This window comes from Mobula birostris, chromosome 8 (assembly GCF_030028105.1).
Source record: "Mobula birostris isolate sMobBir1 chromosome 8, sMobBir1.hap1, whole genome shotgun sequence".
Classification (NCBI taxonomy): domain Eukaryota; kingdom Metazoa; phylum Chordata; class Chondrichthyes; order Myliobatiformes; family Myliobatidae; genus Mobula; species Mobula birostris.
In genome coordinates, this window is record NC_092377.1 from 90,408,521 (window position 1) to 90,425,863 (window position 17,343).

The following is a 17,343-nucleotide window of genomic DNA, read 5'->3' on the forward strand; positions in this document are numbered from 1 at the left end:
CATCATTTGTCTTGCATCAAAGCCTCAATTACCAAGTTCCCATTTCAAAAGCATGTTCTACCAGCCCAAAGTCTGATTAATAATCAATTCAGCACCAAAATAAAAGCCCTTTGGGTTCCTGATGGGATTCTGGAAATTGTACTATGAGAATCAGGCTGGCAATTTTTCACTTCAACACTGATCACAGTTAATTCTACTTGAAGCTATCACAAGGGAGTTAAATGTACCAGGTCATGACACAATTACCGACTGCATTTCACTAGAATGGCAACTCCAGTGAATTTGATATCAGGAAACCACTTGCATTGCATATGAGATTAATTTTGTGAGTTTGTGCTGTGAATTGACCTGGTCTCACAGAGACATTCCCTCCAGAGACATGACCTAGTGTCTCAGGGACATTCCCTCCAGAGACTTGATCCAGAGTCTCAGGGACATTCCCTCCAGAGACTTGACCCAGTGTCTCAGGGACATTCCCTCCAGAGGCTTGACCCAGAGTCTCAGAGACATTCCCTCCAGAGACTTGACCCAGTGTCACAGGGACATTCCCTCCAGAGACTTGACCTAGTGTCTCAGGGACATTCCCTCCAGAGACTTGACCTAGTGCATCAGGGACATTCCCCCCAGAGACTTGATCCAGAGTCTCAAGGACATTCCCTCCAGAGACTTGACCTAGTGCATCAAGGACATTCCCCCCAGAGACTTGACCCAGTGTGTCAAGGACATTCCCTCCAGAGACATGACCTAGTGTGTCAAGGACATTCCCTCCAGAAACTTGACCTAGTGTGTCAGGAACATTCCATCCAGAGACTTGACCCAGTGTCTCAGAGACATTCCATCCAGAGAGTTAGGCACTTATCCAGGCTTAGACATGGACTGTACTGAGGAACAGCTGCATTTTTTGAGGTTTTGCATTTTGGACGGAACGTTAAGCTGATGTCTCATTTGTTCTCTAAAATAGGCACTCACTATTTCAAACTTGCAAGGAGGGCCATTCAAGATTCAAAGTGAATTTGTCATCAACAAATGTATAAATTAGACAACCTTAAGATTTGTTTGCTTAACAGGCAGTCGCAAAGCGTGGAACCCAAAAGAACCCAATTTTTTTTAAAAAGGCCAACCACGACTGCCCAAAGCCTTGGTATTCAGTTCATCATATTAGCGGGGCAAGTCGCCACATAGTTTGCAGACACAAAGCACAGCAGCTGGAGGCATTCTCACAGCTTTTACATCACAGAGAGACAAATCTCCAGGCTATCTGGGCTGGTGTATAAATTGTCCAAACCTCACACTAGGAACCAGGCCCCACCATGGTGAACTGCTTGGGGTCTAGATTTCACTACTGAAGGAGCTGTTCTCGACCTCTCCAAATCAGCTTGGCACTTAGACCAATCTAATCTTACCCTACTCTTGACACACTGCCTTTCCAGTCTATCTGGCTGGCATTTAGATTGTCCAACAGCATATTGTACCTCGTATTAGGACCCGGGCCTTGCTGCGGCTAATCACTCCAGGTCTAAAACTTGAGCCCAGCGATTCACTTTGGACCTGGATTTTGCTGCTGAAGAAGCCATTCTCAATCTCTCTAATTCAGCTCGATGCAAAGAGCAATCCACCCTTATACCCAGGTGAGCTGGGCAGGCATCTGAACTCCTCCCATCCCATCTTCTCCCCTCCGAATTGTCCACTCCAACCAGCACGGCTCCAACTCTAAGTGCATTGATTTTGTAGCACACATCACTCGACTTCGCTTTGCCCTCACTTGCCCCTTTATTGTTTGCGGTGATAGCTTACCATAATTTACTTCAAAAAAGTGTTAATAATATCCTTTTGAGTCAAATTCATTTGTTTTCAAACCACAACTAAGCTGCTGCACATCTTTGGGAGCGCCGTCTTAAACCAGATCCAAAATCCCAATCAATAGTAGACCTGAAATTAACTGATTTTCACTCAGGCCTTGCAATGCACAAATTGCTGCTGAATTACCCAACCATAACTGAACTTCAAATACTGGCACCAAAATGCTTTGGGGCAATTTGCGGATTGGACAAGGAAGAGCATGCTAGTAGGAGCATGAAACAGCAGCATCAGAACTACGTAATGGTACTGACTGTTCAGCTATTACTTCGCCTACAAGATTATCATGGGGGAGAGAAACAGAAGGTACTCTCATCAAGGCAATGGGGAAATTCAACAAATGGACAAAATTACCAATATTCTCACCACTTTACTGAAATCTCTCCCCATCTGTAAACTCCCACAGCCCAGCAACCATCAGACCAATCTTCCTCCGTTTACAGTTTATTGCTCATGCTTAAAATTAGAGAGCCAGCAGCAGCTGCATCCTCAGCTGAGTCAACTGTGTGAGTTAACAGAGGCTTAATAATGATAAGGAGAACAGCACTAATGACAGTGTATTTTGGGATACAAGTGCATGGATGACAACAACCATTGACTGCAATCAGCCAGGGAAGAACTGGAACTGTTCAACATATTTCCATTTGTATTCACCGAATAGTTAAATACCTTCACAATGCTCTGTAGATCTTGAACATAGGCCCGCTCTGTCTCCAGGATTTCCTGCACTACTCTATCTACGTAAAGGAGCTTGGAACTTCCAGATGCTGGCCCTGGCGAGGTGGCACGGATCTTGCTGGTCACCCTGGAGTCAACTCTCTTAATCCCACCAAATGCCATTCTCTTCTCTACGACCTCTCCAGAATTTGCACAACCCAGCTTGCTCCTTCCGTGCAGCTCCTCCCCAGATAATTGCCTTGTCGGAATCAACTCCAACCTGATGGCCCCAGCTTCCTTCTCCTGGCCGGCAGGACCCAAGTGGCTATTGGAGACCAGAGTCATTCCACTGCTCAAGGAACAGCGGCTATCCCTGGAGGAGGCAGAAGAGGATGTGGAACTGTAGCTGATGGGACGGTCGTGATCATAGGAATCCATGTTTCTCATTCCCCTGTAGTGTCTATTATCTCTGGATCCAGTCAAGGTTGCTCTTTGGGAGGGAGTCTCTCGAACAGACAGGAGGATATCTGGGAACACATGATACTCATCTGCAAGAGCAAAAAGAAAGGAAAGATCATAACGTTTGCTGAATAATTAAAGAAGTCAACTACTATTATTCAGAATGAAGGCAAAGCAAATTTCAGATCTGCACCACTTAATTCAAACAGTTCACCATGTGCTTAGGGCCAGCCAATAAATCATGTTTGAGACAACTTAAAATCTACATCTATTAGTAACAAAATTAAGGGCTTATGTTGCATGTGGCAGACAATTATTAGCAATCAGTGGAAAAGTTCTCACATCACATTCAGGCAGAAATGAGTCACCATGGCTTCTTCCGAGAGCGACCCATTACAGAAGTTAGTTTTCAATAACTTCTGATTAACTTTGTCTATTATCAGGTGACCGGACGCAGCAAAAGGCCAGTAGTTCATCTCCAGGTCCAGCGACAGCGCTGAAGAACCAGCTGTGCCTCTGGCTAAGCTGTCCAAACAACTGCCATGCCAACATCCACCTGACAAAACAGAAAATTGCCCAGATATGCCTCGCTCACAAAAAGCAGGACAAAACCAGTTTGGTTCATTATTACCCCATCCACTGCCAGTCCAAGTGATGAAAGTTGCCTTAATCATCACTTTCAACAAGCAGATTAGGTTTCATCAGGACTATGTTCTTCATCACAGCCTTGCTCCAAACGTGGATTTAAATCCAGGTGAGGAGGGAGTTGCTGCTCAGGGCTACAGAATTATTTGACCAAGTGTGGTATTGAGAGGTCCCCTTGTAAAACTGAGGTTCATAGGAATCTGAGGGAGAACAAGCCAGCAATCTGAATTGTACTCAACAAATAAAGCAGCCTCTGTGTGAGGCACTGAGACCTAGACAAGATCCCGGCATGGGCATGAGCTCATAAATGGCACCTAACAGTCTCTCCATGAAGTGTCAGGCTCCGACCATCACTAATTGCCACAGCAAGTCCCTGAACAAAACTACTGTCCACAAATGCTGCTACAGCAGTACACAACCATCCTAGCTGCAAAGCAGGTCATGGGCAAGGAACCCGATCAGCTAGTAACTTACCTTCTGACACCTGGAGGTCTTTCCACCATCTACTAAAACAAGTCAGGAGCAAAATTCCATAAATCTAGACTAGAGAAACTACAACTACTCACAATGACTTCAGTTGCAAGGGACCACCAGCTGTATATGGCTGCCCTCCAAAGTTGCATACCATCTAGAATTGGAAGCGTATCCCTGGTCCTTCATTACTCCTCTCCAGATCCTGTAACTCCCTACCCAATAGGACGGTGGGGGTGGGGACTTGATCAGCATCACATTGGAGGTAAGCAAGGGTAGGTAATAAATACTGCCTTGCCAGGACAACCCTGCTCCCAGTAACTGAAGTTGCACCAGAGGGGCAAAAATGTTGCTTTCCCAATTAAAATTATACTTTCAACATAATTTTACTTATACTTTAGAATACACTTTCAGAATAGCTGGAAGGCATTCACAAAGTGAAATGATAGATGCTGTACAAAAGCTATTAATCAGAGCAGTGGGGAAGTGGCAAGAGAAAAATAAATTATTATTCAGACTTAAAGTTAGCCAAAGAGCCAAACAACCTCAGCTAGCTTTGCTAAACCCTCATCTTCTGCTGGAGATCACCTGTGGGAGTTCATCACATCTGTCCTTTGGAAAACAATAACTTTCTTGGCTTGCATGGGGATAGAACAAGAGCAAGCCTTCAGGGGCATCACTTCCTCCATTTATTCTAGTGTTTAAACAAAACCTTGTTCATAAGGGCTTCGAATCCCTGTTTAAGTATCTTTGTCCTATAGTACTTTATACCATTCCCTTTATCTACTTGTGCATCTCATCAGCCAGCACCAGCTATCCACTGAACTACAACAGACTCTGCATTCAGATCCAATTCTACACACCCATCTGGAGTTCACTGATGCTTCATATCCAGACTGTTCAAAAGAAAACAAGAAACAAAAAAAGCAGACAATTTGTCCTCTCAGAAACACTGCATTCAATAAAAAAACATTCCTGTTCTTTTACCTGGGCCCACATTCCTGAAATGATCCAATATTGCTTTAATTTCTAAATGATCAATCCATTTTCACCTTAAATATACTCAATGAACAGAAAGTCCTGGAGATTGCATCCTCTGGATAAAAAGAAACCCTCGGCTCAGTCCTCTATATCTGGCTATTTATGTTTCATACTGCAAACCCTGGTTGTAAACACTCCTGCCAAGGAAAACATTATTTCTACTTGTACTATCAAGCCTTGTAAGAAAACCGAATACTTCAATGGGATCATCTCTCATTCATATAAACTCAACAGCAGAGACCTTGTCTGTGAGGGTCACAGCAAGCTTCTTGGTCCAGCTGGTTGATTTTTGTTGCACCCTCTGATCATTTCTCCTTCCTTGAGAGACCAGACCTGGATAGAATATTATAGAACAGAGAAAACCTCAAAGTTGTGCCGAACATGTCCCTATCTTAGCAGTTACTAGGCTTACCCATAGCTCATGGTGCCAGCTCAGCTGCCAAGCTTCAGTAAGTTAATTGTCAATCCAGTCACGAATGCCACAAACTGCAAACTGGGTCACAGAACACGACCAGAAAGTCCCTGGCAGTCTCTCCCACCCTCCCTTCCTCAGTGGATTGACATAGTCATTCTCAGGTCACAGAGGGCGAGGAGTATGAGGAACGAGCTGCCCAAAGACGTGGTAGAGGCAAGTACAATTACAGGGTTTAAAAACGTATGGGATAAGGAAGATCTACAGAGATATGGACCAGACAGGATTTATTTAGATCGGCACCTTAGCCAGCATGGACAAGTTGGGCTTGAAGGGTTAACTTAGACACTGTACCTCCAATTCCAGTCAATTGAATAAAGTCCACGATTTGAACCTGCTCCAACTATCTGCTACTGAAGGAAAGGTGTCCTCCCTCAACAGCTTCAGTAGCAATACCTCTACATTCACCAGTCTCCAAGTTCCTCCTGCATTTCTTACTGGATTCATTAGCAACTACCAGAGCCCTGGCAATGTGGGAGGGATGCTGACCTCTGATGCTATTCACAGGGAGCTTGCAAATTCTCACACATTCCAAAGATGTACGAGTTAGGGCTAGTGAGATGTGGGCATGCTATGCTGGTGTTGGAAGTGTGGCAACACTTCAGGCCACCAGCACATCCCTGATGCATTTCACCATATATTTCGACATACATTTGACAATAAAGATAATCTTTTTAAAAAATCTTCTATCATCTTCTGCTGTGACCTTTAATTGCCACATGTTGGTGTAGAGGAAGGGATTCATTAGAGATGGATAGGGTGCTCAAAACAAATATACCATCGTAACTATTAACCCTGGCAAGTGGAGACTATGCAAATCGTTATCGCAGATCATAGAAAGGCTTTGAATATACAAATAAAAGAAAGATCAAGTACCAACATTTTATTATTCAAGCAACATTTAAGTAAATTACACTGTTATTTTTGAGACTTGCTTTGTGCACAAAATTAATTCATCTTTGCACTATCCCAAGGACGTGAAAAATCACTGCACAAAATGCACTTGACTGAGAGTGGCTTCCCTGGGAAGTCCCATAAAATTAAGCTCTTTAGGCATCAGATTTGTACATCGTATATGGGATGATGACCCAGCACATTAAGTGTTGGGTCTCATGAGTTACAGAGAAAGGTTGAACAAGTTGGGTCTTTATTCTTTGGAGCGTAGAAGGTTGAGGGGGGACTTGATAGAGGTGTTTAAAATTATGAGGAGGATAGACAGAGTTGACGTGGATAGGCTTTTTCCATTGAGAGTGGGGGAGATTCAAACAAAAGGACATGAGTTGAGAGTTAAAGGGCAAAAGTTTAGGGCTAACATGAAGGGGAACTTCTGTACTCAGAGAGTGGTAGATGTGTGGAACGAGCTTCCAGCAAAAGTGGTTGAGGCAGGTTCGATGTTGTCATTTAAAGTCAAATTGGGTAGTTATATGGACAGGAAAGGAATGGAGGGTTATGGGCCAAGTGCAGGTCGGTGGGACTAGGTGAGAGTAAGAGTTCAGCACGGACTAGAAGGGCCGAGATGGCCTGTTTCCATGCTGTGATTGTTGTATGGTTATTACCGCACAAGTTCTACAAGGGATGCCACAGGGCCAACCATCTGCTTCTGCTTCAATAACATTCCTACCAAAGATCAGAAGTAGGAACGCTCACTGATGATTGGGCGACGTTCAATTCTATTTGCAACTCCTTAGCAAATGAAGCAGCCCATGGCTGCAAGCAGCATCGCCTAGACAGCACACAGGCCTGGTGTAGAAAGTGACCGTCAACCACACAATTGCCAGGCAGCAACCATTGACCAGAAACCCCACTGGGTCAGTCACAAAATTACAGCAGGTTAGACACATGTGACTCTGCTCCTGAGATCCCAGAACATTTTCCATCATCCATAGAACACTTCACTTATCTTGGTAGGTGAACTACCAACAGCTCAAGGATCACAATGCCCATTCAGGGCAAAACAGCCCTTGAGTGAACCCCATACACCAATATATTCACCTTCCCCTCCACAAGCCCACAGTACATACCATCTACAAAATGAACTGTGGTCACTCAGCTGGACTGCTGCTCAGTACATCACAAACCCTCAACCACAAAGGGAAAAAGCATTCATGGGGAAAGCATCAGAATCCATAGGTTTCTTTCCAAGTGGAGGATTTATAAACATACCACCTGATCTATAAACGTACCACCACATTCTCACTCTGACCTTACAAAAGGAGCTGGATACAGCCCAATCCGTCACAGGCAAAGCCCTCCCTCCCACTGAGCACATCTAACAAGGAGCTGTACCCCCTTGTTGAGGTACGTAAGAAAGCAGGATCCATCATCAAAAATCTGCCATCCAAGCCACAATCGCTTCTCACAACTGCCATCAGGAGGGAGGTACGGGACCCTTGGGACCCACACCACCAGGTTCAAGAACTGTTATAACCCTTCAACCATCAGGCTCCTGAACCAGTGTGAATAACCTCAACTCTGAACTGATTCCACAACCTATGGAATTACTTTCGAGGACTCATTTCTTAGTACTATTAATTTTTGTATTTTGAGCAGCTAAAGTCAGGTGTATCAGTATTACAGTGGAGTAAAGAAAATTCCAAAGACACGAGAGAGGAGTTGGCAAGAACTAATTGGAAAAGAACACTGGCAAGGTTGACACCAGGACAGCAAAGGCTGGAATTTCTGGAAGTAATTTGAAAGGCACAGGATATATACATCCCAAAGAGGAAGAAGTCTTAAGGCAAGATGACACAACCATGGCTAACAAAGAAGGTCAAAAACCAACATAAAAGCCAAAGAGAGGGCATATAATAGAGCAAAAATTAGTGGGAAGTTAGATAATTAGGAAGCTTTTCAATACCAAGAGAAGGCATCTAATCAAGTCATTAAAAAGGTAAAGGAATACGAAAGCAAGCTAGCCAATAATATTAAAGAGAATACCATGTTTCTTCAGATACATAAAGTACAAAAGAGATGAGATTGGATATTGGACTGCTAGAAAATGATGCTGGGGAGGTAGTAAAGGAGGACAAAGAAATAGTGGATGAACTGAACAAGTATTTTGCATCAGCCTTCACTGTGGAAGGCACTGGCAGTATGCTGGAAGTTCCAGGTGTCAGGAGTCATGAAGTGAGTGAAGTTACCATTACTAGGGAGAAAGTTCTTGGGAAACTGAAAGGTCTGAAGCTAAATACTGTGAATCACCTGGACCAAATGATGTGCACCCCAGATTCTGAAAAAGGTGGCTGAAGAGACAGTGGAGGCATTAGTAATGATCTTTCAAGAATCACTAGATTCTGGAATGGTTCTAGAAGACTGAAAAAAATTGCAAATGTCCCTCTACTCAGGGAGTTGGGAAGATGTTGGGAGTCGATTGCTAAGGATGTGATTTCGGGGTACTTGGAAGCACATGGTAAAATAGGATATAGTCAGCTTGGTTTCCTCAAGGGAAAATCTTGCCTGATAAATCTGTTGGAATTCTTTGAAGAAATAACAAGCAGGATAGGTGGACAAAGGAGAATCAGTTGATGCTGTGCACTTGGATTTTCAGAAGGCCTTTGATAAGGTGCCACACGAGGCTACTCAACAAGCTATGAGCCCATGGTTTACAGGAAAGATTCTAGCATGGATAAAGCAGTGACTCATTAGCAGAAGGCAAAGAGTGAGAATAAAGGGAGCCTTTTCTGGCTGGCTGTCAATAACTAGTGGTGTTCCACAGGTGTCTGTTTTGAGACCCACTCCTTTTACATTATATGTCAATGATTTGGATAACAGAATTGATGGTTTTTGTTGCAAAGTTTGCAGACAATATGAAAATAGGTGGAGAGGCATGTAGTTTTGAGGAAATAGAGAGGCTACAGAAGGACAGATTAGGAAAATGGGCAAAGAAATAGCAGAGAGAATACTGTGTCGGGAAGCGTATGGATATGCACTTCCGTAGAAGAAATGAAACAGTTGGCTATTTTCTAAATAGAGAAAAAAATACAAAAAAAATCTGATGTGCAAAGGCATTTGGGAGTCCTTGTGCAGGATCCCTAAAAGTTAATTTGCAGATGGAGTCTGTGGTGAGGAAGACAAATGCAATGCTATCATTCATTTCAAGAGAACTAGATTATAAAAGCAAGGATGCAATGTTGAGACTTCATAAAGCACTGGCAAGGCCTCACTTGGAGTGTTGTGAGCAGCTTTGGGCCTGTTTTCTCAGAAAGGATGTGCTAACTGGAGGGGGTTCAAAGGAAGTTCATGAAAATGATTCCAGGATTGAACGGCCTGTCATATGAAGAGCGTTTGATGGCTCTGGGCCTGAATCTAGAATTCAGAAGAATGAGAGGTGACCTAATTGAAACTTATCAAATGGTGAAAGGCCTTGATAGAGTGGATGTGGAGGGAATGCTTCCTATGGCAGGAGCATCTAAGACCAGAGGACATAGCCTCAGAATAGTGGGGCATCCTTTTAGAATGGAGATGAGGAATTTCTTTAGCCAGAGAGTGGTGAATCTGTGGAATTCTTTGCCACAGGCAGCTGTAGGAGCCAAATCTTTATGTATAGAGGCTGATAGATTGTTGAATGATCAGGGCATGAGGGATACAGGGGATGAGGCAGCAGAGGATTGGGGCTGAGAGAGAAAATGGATCAGCCATGTTGAAATGGCAGAGCAGATTTGATGGGCCAGGTGGCCTAATTTTGCTCCTATATTTTATGGTCTTATTTGCACTGTTTGTCATCTTGCGCACATTGGTTATTTGTCAGCCTTTGTGTGTAGTTTTCTGTGGATTCTATTGTATTTCTCCGTTCTACTGTGAATGCCTGCAAGAAAATGAATGATGATATATACATACTTTGTTAAGAATTTTACTTTTCATCATTGCGTCTAAACCAGAGAACTGTGTCCCCAATCATTTTCCAGAAGGATTGCAGCAGGACGTCAACAGCATAAAGGCACTTGGCATGAAAGCAATAAGCAGCAGCCTTTCCAGTGATGATTTCCGAGAAACAAAACGCATTTACAAACAAAATCCCTACATTCAAAAAAGTGTTTGATGTAAAAGACACCCTTTGCTTCTTTATTGTTATTGTTTTAACTTATTCTGGCTCAGTGTACTGTGTAATGATCTGATCTGTGTAAACAGCATGCAAGGCAGGCTTTTCACTGTATCTTGGTATATATGACAATAATATGGTACATGTGCTAATGACAAATGACTTCAAATTCCTGTCTGATAGAAGCAATGCTTATAGAGCCACAGCTGTATTGCACCAACCATCATGTCTAAACATATTGCCAGTTATTAGGAAACCCATCAACTTTTGAAATTCTTTAGGTATAGGTTATGAAAAAAAAGACCTGGACACGTTAAGACTTCACTTTTCCAATTAGACATCGGTTAACAATGGATCAGGAGGCAGACAAGTAGCAACTTTCAGGGGAATGGTTCCTTCAGCATTTTAACTTTATGTGACAGAAAGGAGCTACTACAGTTTTTTTTTATTAAGGTGCAGGTCCCACCTTATAATCAGAACAATCATCAAGGAAACGTTGGCAAATTGGGGTTTTACTTAACATGAAGCTACCAGGCGGCCAGCCTTTTCCTGGAGCAAGGAATGGAGACCCACTGTTATATTCAGAAAAATTAAACACGCAGTGATGGCTTTCCAACCCCTTCGGCATGAATGAAGCCCAGATTTTTCACAACGCAATCACACACACACACACACACACCCACCCCAAAATGCTGGTGGAAATGCTGAGGGGGAAAAAGAGTTGCTGTTTCGGTCCAAGACCTGGGTGTCGAGATCGAAATGTCATCTCTTTATTCCTCTCCATAGATGCTGCTTGACCTGCTGAGTTCCTCCAGCATTTCGTGTGTTACTTTAGATTTCCAGTATCTGCAGAATCTCATGCTTATGAATTCATACAAGCTTCCAGGATGGAGCTTCCCACATCAAAAGCCCCCAGCTCATCATTAACAGTACCACCCTAAGAATATTTACATGGCCTCCCACAGAGATCCACTTGATAAATAGCCAAGTCTTTCCTTAACCTCTTATAAATTGCTACCCTATAAAAACAGATTTCTTTGTTAGTAGAGATCAAATTTGAAGTCACAGGACATCCTTTTCTGCTGATAAAGGCTGTGCGAAGCAGCCCTGCACAACCCTGCAATGCAGACTCCCAACACAACACCTCAGCACTGTCCCAGCTCTATAGAAAGGACAGCAGTACTGTGCGGACAAACCTCAAGAGCACAGAGGTATTTTCTGTAAAATGCTAAGTCAATGGGGTGAATTGCCTGAATAATTAAATACTTAACAAGATTGAAAGGAGAAATTGATTGCCTTTCAGTTTGCCCTCGTAATCCAGAAAGTTGAACATTTACAGATTACACAACTGATCAAATCCAACTGCTAGTCCACATACCTAGTCACAGAGGCTTCTTCCACTTTTATTTCTACCCAACTTTGTTCATTTCTGGACTTTACCTTATTCCCAATGAAGAACTTTGGTGCAGTCAATGTTATATATAGGGATACAAGACAGCTAATTAGCACACCAAAGCTTCCACAAACACAACAACAGCCATGCCGTCTGAATTGGAATTGTTTTTATTATGTCACATGTACCAAGGTATAGTGAAAAGCTTATCTTGCATATTGTTCATACAGATCAAATCATTGCATTGGTGATGTTAACTAAGAGATAAATACTGAATGGGACACAGGATTACTCCTCATTTTCCTGGGAAAAAAACAATGGACAATCATTTCAGTCTGGGTCCAAAGTATAGCATCTCATCCAAAGTTAATGCACATGGCAAATCTTCAATGTATCCATATTTTTGAAGGTGAGAGATAATCTTGTTTCATCTTGGGGAAAGATAGGGCCTGGTGGCAAGCAATTGATCAGAAGAGGCCCAAGTGGGCTTTTGCGAAGTGCGACACAATTTCCTGAATTTGAACTCAATGCTGCAAGCATGCCACATGACTGTACCCTATCAACGTGTGTAGCCACTTTCAGAGAGCTATGAACCTGAACCCCAAGCTCCCCGTTCATCAATGCTGCTGAGGGTCATTCCATTCCAACAGTACATTCAGAAAGTACAAGTTAAAACAATGACACAGTGCACGTTTGTTCCAGTTACAGAGAAAATACAATGCAGGGAGACAATAAAGTTCAAGGCCATAATGCGGTAGATTGAGAGTTCAAGGGTACCAGGGAACTGCTCAGCCTTCAAACAGCAGGACAGAAACTGTCCTTGACCCTGATGATACATGCTTTCAGACTTTTGTACCTTCTGCCCGATGGGAGGTGCAGGAAGAGAGGATGTCTGAGGTGGGTGGGATCTTTAATTATGCTGACTACTTTAGCAAGGCAACGAGAAGAGTAGATCGAGCCCATGGACGGGAGGCCGGTTTCCATGATGTGTTTACTATTCTCTGCAGTTTCTTGCCGTCACAGGCAGAGCAGTTGTCAAACCAAGCAGTGATGCATCCAGATAGGACGCTTTCTACGCCGCATCGATAAAAATTAGCGAGGGCATGCCAAATTTCTAATTGGTGATGCTCACTCATAGGAAACAATCTTTCGGAAACTATCTTACCAATTTTTCCCCCAAAATAAATCATTACTGTTGTCAGCTGCTACCAGCAACAGAATTGCTCAATGCCACCAGATACATTCCTTACTTATACAATGTATAAAACTGCTCTTCAAATTAGATACATCAAACAAGAGCATTTGAAACTGAAGAGCCCCAGTTCCCACACCCTCGCCAGACTGCTGCAAGGCAACAGTCTCTGATTTCTACCCTCCAAAGAAAAACCTACAGCTCTAAAAAACCAATTCATGGCGAGATATGCTGCAGGTACGAAGCAGAGTCCCGGAGATGATGCGTGCGCGCTTGTGGGCTCCAAGATTCCCCTTGAACGCCTAATGCAGTTAAGAAGTAGATGCCAAATTTCTCGACCTCCCACCTAGCTGATCAAACCACGTTTCACTCTTGCCCTCTTCAACCCCCCTCTATTCCTGGAGCTGCAATCGGGTAGAAAGCTTGTCTGGACTCACTGTCCAACTACTAATACCCAGACAAGCATCGTTAACTTGGTTCTGGGCGAGCAAACATGTCGATTTCCTTCCTTTCCCCAACTTTCTTGCACTCAGTTAAAGGAAACGTATTTCACTAGAAGCAGAGTCGGAGGACATGAGAAACAACTGGAAACGTAATAATAAACTGGAATGCACTGCCCGTAACAATGCGTCGCAGGCGGCCACTTTTTTTTCTAAACAAAAAGAGGAGAGGCACAGAACAATAAGAAATTTTCGCAGTGCTGTGGGGAAAGTGCAGGAAGAACTGGGGTCGCTTGAAAAGCAAGCACGGAACAGCGCAACCTCCCGCCGTGCTGTCCCATACCATGATCCGCTGTTTAAGACTTGCTCCTGAGCAAAGAAATGCACCAGACCAGCAAGAACCATTCGCTCGAGATGCCTTTGCCCCAATTGGACCGTCTGTCAACGAGCACACTGACATACCTCACTCCTCAACCTCTCCAGGAAAACTTCGCCTTGTCCGAGGACACAAAGCAACTTTTAGAGATGGCAAAAACAAGAAACCCTAATCGACAAAGGCATCTGTTGACCACAGCGCTCTTCTCCCGAGCACTCACCCCACGTGGTGCTTTCATGCATCCCCGCCAATGAGCAGCAGGCGCCGATCATCTCCCAAACAAAAACACCCATCCCATTGGATACGGACGCTTTGTTCAGCGGTCTGCGGGGCTCGAACAGGAGGGCATCGGGCTGGCCCGAAGTTGCGATGCAGTCGTTGCCGTGGCGACAGGACTGCGCCGGCTATGCCGCAGTGGTCGAATGTTTTGGATGGGGCCGAAGGTCACCGAGTGAAGCCGCTCCGATATACCGCAGCTGCGGGCTCACTGGAGGAACAATCACTCCCGGCTGTAGAGCATAATAGGAAATCGGAGAGCACCTTTCCCCACTCTTTATCTCGTCCAGAGGAAAAAAAAACAAAATCAGTGACTGTCTTTGCTATCTGGAAGGTCATTTTTGGAAGGAAGTTTAGGTTTCCGGTAAGGAAGTTATGGAACAGAGAAGCAGGGTGTTGCTCTCACCCCACCCGATTGTATGTAAAGTCTAAAGGCTTCGTTATGCCATATTTCCACGTTCTCTCATTTTCAAAGATGATTTTGGGAGGGTGCAGTAGCCAATTGGAAAAATCCATTACAATTTATCTTTTGCCCTCAATGTAACTCCAGGAAAGGCAACACGCACATTTTCTCTAAGGAACCAGTAAACCGTACACGAAAGCGTTTTGGATAAAATGTTGCCAGGTTAAAAGAAAATCGCTTCCTTTTATTGCACAATTGCGTGATATAGGGACAATATAGTTTTATATCACATCAGTTCAGTCTGCAAACACAAGCAGGAAAAAAAACAGCAAATCAATATCTACTTTTTTAAAGCAATTTCGTGTTGCCAAGGTGACCATGTCCCACCATTTTATAAGATAGCAAATGAGAAAGCTGCTCACAGCTGAGAAATTAATACCCAATTGTCGGTACAAAACCAAAAGGTAAATTAGCTACATCTGAAAAGACAATCCATTGGGTCTTTTTTGTCGCAAATCCCAGAAGGGAAATGGCGTCATGAATATATTTTTAGACTATGGAAGTACAGCTATCCCAGCATCCACTGCAAACGCGAAAGCCCTCTATCAGTTTAACAGTCCAGTTTTCAATTGGGCTTCTGCTGTTCCCATGAATTTTGGAATGTCTTCCAGTCATATAAGAAACCCAAACGGAGCAACTGAATACAAATCATCGTACGGCCCTACATAGGCACAGCATTAAAAAATACTACTTCAGCAAAAGTGTTTGGATATGACCATAAGTTTGCAGTCAGGAGCTTAGGACCCAGATGGTTGTAAGGCACAAGCGGAGATGGGGGTTGTGTAAGAGACCAGATTTGGAACGCTGAGATTGTACAACATGAAGGCAGCAAGAAAAGTGATGGAGCCATAAGGTATTTGAAGTGTGTGTATATATGATTAATGGCAGATGTCTTAATGAATTTGTTGGTCAATCTCAAACCAACATATCAACTAGAAGGTTGCACTGCTTGTTCACCTAATATTTTAGGACTTCTTGTAATCATTGATGAGTGATGAATTACTGAAATACTTCTTTCAACGGGAAAGCTATTTAGATTGGATTTAAAACTCTTGGAACGCTTCAATTTTTGACAGCCAATTTGATGCATTTATTGACATTTTGGGAGCAGACTTCAATTTGGAATGTCCACAGTACTAACGAATTGGGAAGAATACAGCACCTGGCAATCATTCGGAATGAGATCATCAAATTAGAAGTGAGTTCATCCATCTGAAATATTTCAAAAATAGCTGCATATGACATTAGAAGAATTAGCACCTTCAATTTAATATAAAACATGCACTTTCAGAGACCTAACAATGAGGAAAATAGATCTTAGTTCAGCAGCTACATTTTAGCACCTGGGTTCTATCCAACTTCTTTTGGGAGCAAGCATAAACCAGGATCTCACTGTATGGAATAAGGAGAGAAATAGCCACATTTGACAGACAAGACCAAAATGACCAAATGGTGTAGTCTCCATCACCCACCACTGCTAAAACTCAAGTGCACTAAAAAACCCTCATCTTATTATGACCCACAGCTCAATTGGCCCATTGGTTTTAGGCCATCCTCAGTAGACCAATACCATCAGTTTCAACCCCCTTATTATTTCACTGTAGATTTGAAACTTTTTCTCTCGCATAACCCCTTGCCTCTGAGGGCTAAATTACAGTCACCAATTAGTTATCTGCACCTCTTTGCCACGTGGAAAGAAGCCAGCACACCCAGAGGAAACTAACATGGAGAATGTATGAACTCCACACAGACGGCACGCCCAAGGTCGTGATCAAACCCCAGCCCCTGGAGAAATGAAGCATAATACTAACTGCTGTGAGATAAAGCCACTCTTGACCACAGTCAGCAAGCAGCCTGCACAACAGAAAGACCAGAGAACAGCAACAGTTTCAACAGCACATCCTCAAACCAACAACTTCCACCACGTTTAAGTTAAAAAAAAAATCACCTCCAGTTCACAGAGCATTGGCTAGAGAGATGAACAGCACCATCTTCTATTGCTTGGTCAGTATCCTGTCTATATTCTTCTTAGTAGCACTTAGATGGGCAATCAAAATGCAAAGGCTCCAAGTTATATTGACGTGGGAGATTCACAATTTGATCATGACTTAAGAGTCAGCAGTGGTTCAATTGGTAGCACTTGCCAACCTACCACCCTCTGTCTGAAGCAGGTCCTGTTCCAGCACCTCATGCATAAAACCTAAGCTGAGTTTTCCTGTTGAATGCCAAGGCTGGTTGAAGATGCTCCCTTTTAGGTGAAACATTTGGTCAATGCTCTGCTTGCTTCTCCAACTTCCGGCCCCCAAAGAGCCTTGTATGTGATCCTACTACTTTATTTTAAGAATAGAGGTGTTATTCCTCATTCCTTGGCCACTATTCCAATGAAACTGATTAGATCATTATCACCTCACTTTGTCAGATCTTGTGATCTGGCTGCGATATTTTCTTCGACTAAATACATGCACTTAATTGGTTATGATACTTCGGAACTTCCCAGGAAAGGAAAAGTTACTTTCTTTCTTATCCTCTCCATTCCACTTGCAGTGAAAAGAGTCAGAAAGCC

General features: G+C 43.3%; 1 protein-coding gene across 1 annotated transcript in view; it reads right to left on the reverse strand.

The window, feature by feature from the left end:
- Window positions 1-2,320: 2,320 nt before the first annotated feature.
- LOC140202013 (pleckstrin homology domain-containing family G member 1-like) overlaps window positions 2,321-17,343 on the reverse strand; it is a 114,851-nt gene continuing 99,828 nt past the window's right edge. Inside the window, exons 3-4 of the mRNA XM_072266879.1 lie at window positions 2,527-3,062; window positions 2,321-2,359 (exon numbers count right to left, since the gene is read on the reverse strand). Coding sequence (XP_072122980.1) covers window positions 2,321-2,359; window positions 2,527-3,062 — 575 coding nt within the window. The remainder of the gene's footprint in view (window positions 2,360-2,526; window positions 3,063-17,343) is intronic.